The 9,448-nt window shown below is 38.5% G+C and overlaps 1 protein-coding gene across 1 annotated transcript; it reads right to left on the bottom strand.

Moving 5' to 3' along the window:
* Positions 1-6,392: 6,392 nt before the first annotated feature.
* Positions 6,393-8,269, bottom strand: LOC140141453 (hemicentin-1-like). Its single transcript, XM_072163316.1, has one exon. The coding sequence runs from the start codon at positions 8,208-8,210 to the stop codon at positions 6,546-6,548; it is 1,665 nt and encodes a 554-aa protein (XP_072019417.1). The 5' UTR covers positions 8,211-8,269; the 3' UTR covers positions 6,393-6,545.
* Positions 8,270-9,448: the final 1,179 nt, after the last annotated feature.

The following is a 9,448-nucleotide window of genomic DNA, read 5'->3' as shown; positions in this document are numbered from 1 at the left end:
TGACATTGGATAAAAATCAGCTGCCTTTTTTGTGTCGCCGCCAGAAAAGACCACACAAACACTTTACTAAATCACGCAACAAAGTAGATTCTATTTTTGTGAAAAATAAATTAATGCCTTTCTCCTGACGGTGTTCAGGCCCGTGTTCAGGTACTGTCAAAAACGTCTGCCCTTTGGAATGATCACGTGCTTGTATAGATGCAATCAGTCATCTGTAGGCTCGTTAAAATTGATCAAGCATCCTCATTGGCGCGCTTTTTATAGACCACGGCCGGGTGGAAATGGATGTTTCCATTTTGTTTTTGATACTAAAAAAATACCTTGCAGAATAAAATAAATGCCCGGGATTGTAAACTAGTTGTAGGCATGTACGTATACCATGTATAGGCCTACTGGCAGATTCGTTTTGCATAATCCTGCATACTGCATTTCTAGAGTTTCTTATTGGCGAGTATAAGCTACTTTATTTGGAGTCCAAGCTTCGGTGATGTTGACGTGAACTTTGTGGTGGTGGTGGAGTACATGGAGAAGGGTGGATCCATGGGTGTGTGTCGCGGTATGTGTACTTTCGTTTAATTTAAGTTCAAACAACAACAAATCAACCGCACTCATATACCGAGTATAACTCGCCACTAAGAAACTCTAGAATATATGCAAAACGAACCTGTCGGTATCTAGACAACACCCCTCGTCTTTGTAGGTGGAAACATATCGAAGTAAAATATAAACCATTCTTTTTACATACGCACAAAATATAATTTCCACGATTGATACAATGAACAATCGTAAATGGTTGTCACGAATACTAATTAGGTTACAAAGAAAACAATGCCAGACAAAAACATATTCGGCGATACTTTAAGCAATTTCAATGTGAAATTAACCCTCCATAATAAATTGCATTTGTCATGTTTAATGTCCAAACCTTTCTGCGCCATCATCCCGGCCATCATACAACTTTATATTAATTATTAACATGATCCCGGCATATATATAGTAGCGATATATCACCATCATGATACATGCAATGATTATTGAATCATTTATTTCCAAACGCCATTTTCCAACTTGCAGCAATATTGTGTTTATTAACTTGTGGTTTTTAACTCTCTCCACGCGGGTGCAGACAACAGTTTTCATTTATTCAAAAATGAAAGAATTGGACATTTTATGACCATATTTGGAATCAGTATGAAAAATGCATTAAAATGAGTACAAACAAGCTTGATATTTTGAGAAAATACCTCAAAACTTGAGAACTTTTTATGTTGAAGGCTATATAATTATGCCTTATGTCTACCTTTATCACGTTTATGCAAAGTATGCCTACTAGTACTAACTACTAGTACACTCGGCAGTTTAGTTTAATGCAATCCTCTGCGTGCTAGAGCATTAAACTACCGAGTGTACTTTGCACAAAGGTGAACATAACCCTGGATAGTTGACATAACAAAGAAAAAAAAAATGAATAATGTAACAAACAAAATCCCATGACCAATATTTCAATGATTCAGATATTTTAAGACATAGAAAACCCATGGGTAACATTAAACATTTTAGTATACATTTGAACGACGCCATGTTATATTTTATGTTACTGACAACTCTAATGACATAGTCCTATTTTATAAAACATCGAGATTTATGACCTCGTCCACAGTGGCACAGTTCATCGACTTCATTTTTATTAGCAAGCATCAAAATTTGACCCCAAGTTGAGGCGTATGAGTTTTTGTACCCGACACATTCAAAGGTCATAATGAATGTAAAGACATTGGGGTTAAAGAACTGTGTCCCTGACAGATGACTGAGATGAGCATGATTGACATCCTAGCCATTCCATGGAGAGAGGAAGGGCATATTAAATAGGACATCAATTCAAATAATGAAACCATACGGGAAGTCTATTATTCTATTTCTGTTTTATGTTAAGTCTAAACCATCTGTTTCCGTTGAATGTGCTTTATTGTCTAGTTTGTTTAGAGGATGGTCGGCATAAGATTCTGTAGCAAAATATATAAACGGAACATGCACAATTAAAAATTATCTATTTTTGATTCAGTAACGAGTAACCACATACCCACATCCCTCCGATAAAATACACGTTACTTTTTAGGTCATTTAATGTCGATGTCCCCTCACTATATGGACTAGGGTGCATCAAACGCCCCTCATGTCAATGTTATTTTTTGCTCATATGATTAAAGTGTGCCACTTGTCAAGTTAAATAAGTGGTCCAAATTTAAATTCAAACGGAGGTCGGGAAATGGGTCCACCGCGAGCTCAAAGTTTGAACGTTATTTGCATGTATAACATATAATTACACATGAGGCAGCTATTTAGTTTTCGGTACTTTATGACATGCACAATAAAGGCTGCCTCATTGATTTGTGCACTAAGTAGCCAAAATGTATCATCTCAATGATCTCATACTTACAAATCATAATAATCATGCTAGGATGATGTCACAGGTTATAGATATGCCTTCAAAATGAATAGCTGCCCCATGTATTCAAAAACATAATAAAGCATACATCTCTTATAGTCTTATTTGGTGTTAATTCACTTTACGGTTGCCATCAGAAAGGAGTCAATAGATAACCAGTTAAATACAATGATGCTTCTGCTTGAGCAGTGAACAATTAAAAAGCCATTATATTATTTATATTACCATTGCTCATGAAGTGAAAGTTACTAGTTTAGTCTTAATCACGGCTATCGCTATACAGTTTACGCTTCCGCAAATTTGGTGTCTTCTTCCGATCTTGCTCCACCACCTGCAGAACATTCTGATAATGTTTCTCACTGTGGGCTGTAGCCAGGAAATCGGCACTCAGTTTCACACCACGTTCCGCTGCGTCATTAACCACATTGATGGCTTTAACATTGTTTACTTTAAGGAGGATAGATACGCTGGGGATTCTGGCCATGTGTCTACGTCATCTGTTAAGAACGCCTCGTTAATCTGCAAGATGTTCATAGTAAACCAAGAGTCTCTGCCGGCAAAGTCAGCTAAAGCTGTTGTTTGTGTGATGTTCTCATCAGAGAACTTAGGCTTACCAAAGCCTGAACCATACCGATTAGTTGGTGTGACATCACTTCATCGGGTTTAACTGCGAGAAGCCTACTAGCAAGAGCTTGTTTCTCCTGTGGTGGCACGTTATCACTGAAGAGAGCCAGTGGGATCATTTCTTGGGAGATGTACCACAGATGTCGTTTCATGGCTTTTAGGGCACTAGCAGCAACATCAGCATTGACATCAGAATACTTAAGCAGACTCTTGTATAAGCAGAGATCGTTCCAGGGAGCATCAACTGCAACGCTGCATGTCATCCACCAGGAGCTGTAGATTACAGTTGCGAAGATGACAAACTCGCGTAACTTGGGCAGCTGATGTTTTGTTGTTACAGTGCCTTGTGGGAGAAGTTGAATGTGATCTTGCACCAAGGAGATCTTGATGCTGTACAACAGCTTGGACAGCCATCTTGCTTTGTGTAAAGCACCTGGCTGTTTGAAAGTGATGGATTGCTTACAACCGAGCAAGAACAAACACAATTCAGCAAACTCACGATAGTCATCTCGAGTTAGGTCCACTTTAGATCTGAGGATACTTTCAGTATCTGCTTTCCACTGCTCAGTCAACACTTGGTTTGCTTCACTGAAGTCTGCTAGATCCAATGGTGCTAGAGCCTCAGCATCACTATCATGTGGCAGCAAGTTATAGTTTGTGCGGAATCTTGAAAAGACAGTGATATCAGGTGACCTGGACGTTTCTATCTGGAGATCATTGAAGACTTGGGTGAGAATCACCTCTCCGATGTGGTGTCTGCACCCTGACCACAGAAGAGGTTTCTGAAGTCTCTGTTGTATTGAAACACAAGCTGCACCCTGGGGAATTCCAGCTTCTAAAATTAGAAACCAAATAAATTTCAAGGAAACTGGGATTTTCCCATGTTAAAAAGCAACATACTTGGAAATTCCAGCTTATAATCAAGTAAATTTGGCTATAATAGTGATAAATAACAAAAAATGCACATGGCAGCTATTATTTCAACTGCCAATTAAAGGTCTTTAAATAGCTGCCTTTATGCTAGTGTTATAAATGATTGTGTTATGTTGATTATACAGTTCATTTTAAGTACCATAGGAAGTTCAATTGAAGGCAGCCATTGTTGTATACTGTACAACATTATGTATAAATCAATAGCTGCCTTATTAGTTTATAACGTTTCCTACTAGATGCCTCACGGCAAACTTTGAGCTCGCGGTGGACCCATTTCCCGACCTCCGTTTGAATTTAAATTTGGACCACTTATTTAACTTGACAAGTGGCACACTTTAATCATATGAGCAAAAAATAACATTGACATGAGGGGCGTTTGATGCACCCTAATATGGACCACAATGGCCTCATCCCATTGACATAGTTCAATAACCTCAATTGAACAATCATATAGCAAGATTTGACCTCAAGTTGCGGAGTATGAGTTTGTGTACCCAAATTTTCAAAGGTCATTCAATGAATGTGCAACTGTATTGGGGTTAAAGAAATGTGCCCTTTTTTTCTGATAGATGAGCATGTTGTGGATCTAATAGAGCCTCGTCCATTATTCTTTAATATTCTGGTGTGGAATTGACGAGACATTAAGAAATCATATAAGACTAAAGAGTGCATTCAAATATATAAATTAATTTGATTAAAACAATCTGCTTTTGAATAATGAAGAGGTGACAAACAGATCACCAACCTTTCAAATTTAAATACAAATAATAATTTAAAAATATCAGAAGAATGACCTAACTTATACAGAATACCTGATTCTAAATGGGTCGTATACTTGCAGCGCCTAAAGTGCTATGGATGACGTATACATCATCTTTGAAGTTGAACTTTTATGTTTTCACTCAGTACAAGCCCTCCCTACTAAAACAAACTTATCATTTGTTTTCGGAAGTGCTGCTGGGGTAAATGCAGTAAGTATTTGTCAGCCAGGTCACAAGTATTTTTGGAATGACACAGTAAATAATTTAGCGTAGAAGTTCGGTAAGCAGCAATGTAGGCTGTTATGTAGCATTACTAGTCTTTGTCAAAGACTACTCGCGATTTTATAGGGGGACACGAGCCACGAGTCACAAACCGCGAAGCCCCACGAATAGCGAGTAGCGAGCGCACCGAGATGGTTTCCCAGAGTGTGTGGTTCCCAGTAGTTTATCTCCCAATGGATATTAATATACACTACGATCCACAACATGCTCATCTATTGGGGCACAGTTCTTTAACCCCAATACATTTGCACATTCATTGAATGACCTTTGAAAATGTGGGTACAAAAACTCATATAACTACTGCAACTTGAGGTCAAATTTTACACGATTGTTATTTAATTGAGGTTATTAAACCATGCCTTTGGGATGAGGCCATTGTGGTCCATAGTGATAGGTACAGGGTCTGTAGCACCGACTATGTAGCATGGACGCCATTGAACGGAATTCTGAAATGAAAATTTTAGAAAGGCAGCAGCCTAATTATTACAATCGGGGCCTACATGTACTTCATAAACATCACCGGTCACGAGATTAGGAAGTGGCTGGCTTACGTAAACCATCAAACTACTAGTATATCACATGCTTGCAATTTGCTGTTTTAAAATAGACTGTTTAATCTCCAACAAGAAACAAAAACTGTAAGCCTACTTATGATCCAAGAGATAAAAGTTTGCTTTCTTAGATGTACCATTTTAATTTAAAATGTCACTAGCTTTGTCCAGGATCTGTTCCGTGGGATCTGTGGTTTGTCACACTTTGATACACATTAGGGACGCACCATTAGACTCTCAGGTGGGGGGGGGGGACCTTCACCCACTACATGAGCAAAAAAAAACCTTCCCCACCAACACTAAAAAAACCCAAAAAACCGTTCCCCACCTAACTGTATATAAATGCATGAAATTAATTTAAAAAAAAAAACTTGTTTTTTTCCGGACCCCAACTTCCTACCCCCCTGAGAATCTAATGGTGCGCCCCTTACACACCCTAGAAAGAGGTCGAGGTCCGTACATGGACGCTTCTCCAATTTCTGGAAACGACATACATATTTTTTTAAACAATGAAAACATGGTCAAATAACAAACATATTGATACAGTACAAGTAACTATGAATTTGAAATATTCATAACATGCAAATGCATAAACAGAAGTTGAAGGCAAATTGAAGCTATCATCACTTTATAATGTGTCAGGGCATTTTTTCATCAACAATCATTTGTTCACGGTCCCTTCATTTAAGCTTCATACACTCTAAATAAAATACGGTAAAAATGACTCAAGATGTTGAGTAAAAAGGTAACAGAGATTACAGATTATACACAAAATCATTCAAATGGAACTCAATATTGATCATTTTGTACTCATTTTGATTACAATTTTATTGAGTTCATTTTGTTGCTCTACTCAACATTGAGTAATGTTTATTTAGAGTGTAGCGAGGAAAATCAAATCAAATTGAATGAAAGACACTTTAAATCTCAAACAGTTGCCACAACTCTTTATACAAGTTGAACAGAATTTGTGTTTGGACAGTTCATATAAATCGAATCTGTCTCCGAGGAAACCGAGATGGGAAAACTAATGTCTGACTTCAACAGTCCTCTTCTAACTTTAGATTTACTGCCTCGTTTTAAAGGCTTTGTATATAATTGGTTGCTAACAACATCTTTTTCCTTATCATGGTCTCTGTTAACTGAACACTCGGAAGTTGTTGACGATAACCGTCCTACCATTAACACTCTTGTAGCAGTGTCTTCTGCAGGAGCTTTATTAACTTCAACTTCAGTGTCTTCTGGAGTATGTTGCTCTCTTAGATGCTCAACAATAGCAGCGTGTGGTGTTGAACATATAGTAACTCCATTTAAAGGTTCCGTTTCATCAGATTCCGGGCTGGAATCTTCAACAACCTGAGGTTCGGAGATAAAAGGCGTTACTTGCATAGAAGGCCGTATATGATCCCGGTGCACTTCTTTAGAATCACTTCCTCTTCTGTGGGCTAATTTCTTGTTTCTTAATCTAACAACAAAGAATATCACGATTGATATAAGGAGAATAAGAGCGACTGTAGGTCCAATAATATAGGCAACGTTGGAAGGTGCAAAGGAATGCGAACCAGCAGTGTGTGCACTACGAATAAATCTCTCAACTTCTAATAACGTCTCTCCGGATCCTTCAATTAAAACACTATTCCATGCTTTGCATTTTATAACTGTTCCATTGTCAGAGAGTTGCACATCACTTATTCTCAAATGCGCTCCATTGTTTTCAATGATAAACTTTGGAGATTCTACCACAAGTTCACCACCAACAAACCATGTGTAATTGGTTGCTGGTGGGATGGCTTCCACCTCACAACTTAACAACGCTTCCTGTCCAACAACAATAGAAGAGTTTTGCTCTTGCTTTGTCTTCTTCTTAGATGCCTTACCACCCTGGATAGCAACAACAGTGACATTGGTAGGAATTAGAAATGGCCTCACATTACATGTACGTGGGATGGTTAAAACAGGACTTGATTCAATACACGTAAACACTGCTCCGTTATCTTGTTCAGATAACTCCGTTGCATAGCTAGCTCTTGGATCATTCCCTTGTACAAAACTACCAGGTAACATCTCAAACCATCGGTGCCAATCTAGACGCGAATTCGGTGCTCCTGTACCTCGTTTGGATACACACTTGATAGTCACTCTGGTACCTGGTCCGATACCACCATTGGGATTGATGTCACATTTTGGGAAACCAACTGCAGGAGCTTCGTATACTTTAAGTTCTCCTGCTTTTGATTCTGTGACATATCGACTCCCTTGGAAGAACACACAGCTATAACGATCCGCATCATCGAATGACACATTAGTGATCTTCAGATTGTATTCGCCTTGACTTGCATCACCCACAACGGAGATACGTCGGTAGAAATTCCGTAATCGCCCTGCCTGGTGAAACACTTTACTGTTTTTAGTCAGATATGATTGTGTTGAGTGCCGATACCAGTAAATACTGTGCGTTCCAATATCATCAGCGGCGCAATTTAATGTTACCGTACTACCAACAACAACATTTAAGTCTTCAGGATGCACTCTTGCAGATATAGCACTAATGGTATTTAAACCCTGCAGAATTGTAATGGCGAAAAATATTACACTATTCAGATGTATCGCCATAATGTTACTATTTTGTGTACACTCCGTGTACACTGTGTGCGATATGACCAGCGCAGTGTATACAGAGAATCTCAGTACAGGCAAATTGCCTGCGGTCGTATTTTTTAATGCCGATGACACATCCATGACGTCACTTCCGCCAGAGGGTAAAGCAAGAATATAGTGCACGGCCTTGGCTGAAAACAGAGCAGGCCTTTGTTTTTATCAGAAAATCTGGCTTATTATACCCAGAGTCTATGATTATACATGTACATCTGTCAAATCTAAATAATGCATTTACTAATCACTTTACGTTGTGGTTTGGTTTAATAAACGTTATCTGCGATTTATCAAAAGGTACATTGAGCTGATTTACATAAAATCCTCCGCAGGCGCGAGACTTTAATTTTTTTCTGCATAAAAAAAAGTTGGTTGATGGATTAAATTCGGCAAATGTTTCAGTCTGTTTTGGCTAAATCTGGATAACATCGGAATAAACAATTTACTAGCACTCGCCACAAATTAGTTTCTCAATTTCCGCTGCATACTAGTAGCTTTATTATCTGAAGATAGAGAACACATGAAAAGCGTGGGGACCGGGCGCGGGGAACGACTGATATTAAAGGTGTGTTGTGTTATTAGTTTTTTTTATCAGCAACCCCGGCCAGCAACATGCTTAGGTCTATTATTTTATACTCACTGAACAACAAAAACCATGTTTCTCTTACGGGTTTTTCAAAACAAAACAAAAAGGAGGAAGGGGTTTATTTTTCATCTAAAGATACGTGTCAATACACATTTGTCGGCTAACAGTTTCAACATGTTCAACGAATCTGGGCAAGTCATGATCTGTGACTGCTTGAAAACCCCACCCAACCCGTTCCCGACCATCTCCACCCATCTCCACCCATAGGCCATCGAGAAACTATCATCAAAGCTTCAGTCGCGTAACTTTTCCACTGACCGAAACATTTATTTCAACAAGTTCGATGTTGCTTTGCCCCGATAAAATACTATCATCAGACAGACCGGATGGGGTCTGAAGACAAAAGACTTCGAGAATAAGCTAAATATTAAGCCAGAGGACTTTTAAATTATGATATATTGGGTACTAAAACTAGAATATCAAGCAGATTTCTTCTGTAAAAATAGTTTGGTATTAACCGACCAAAAGCAAACGGCCCGGCAAAAGGCAATCTATAGAACCTATAGGGCAAGTTGTTACAAATTAGGTAAAACACGGATTTTTGAAAATGTTT

Source organism: Amphiura filiformis, chromosome 19 (genome assembly GCF_039555335.1).
Source record: "Amphiura filiformis chromosome 19, Afil_fr2py, whole genome shotgun sequence".
In the NCBI taxonomy this organism is placed as follows: Eukaryota; Metazoa; Echinodermata; class Ophiuroidea; order Amphilepidida; family Amphiuridae; genus Amphiura; species Amphiura filiformis.
Note: the sequence above shows the minus strand (reverse complement) of the source record. Positions and strands in the feature narration are given on the sequence as shown.

Coding starts and splice junctions, on each gene's coding strand:
- LOC140141453 (XM_072163316.1), bottom strand. CDS start 8,210: ATGGCGATACATCTGAATAGTGTAATATTTTTCGCCATTACAATTCTG.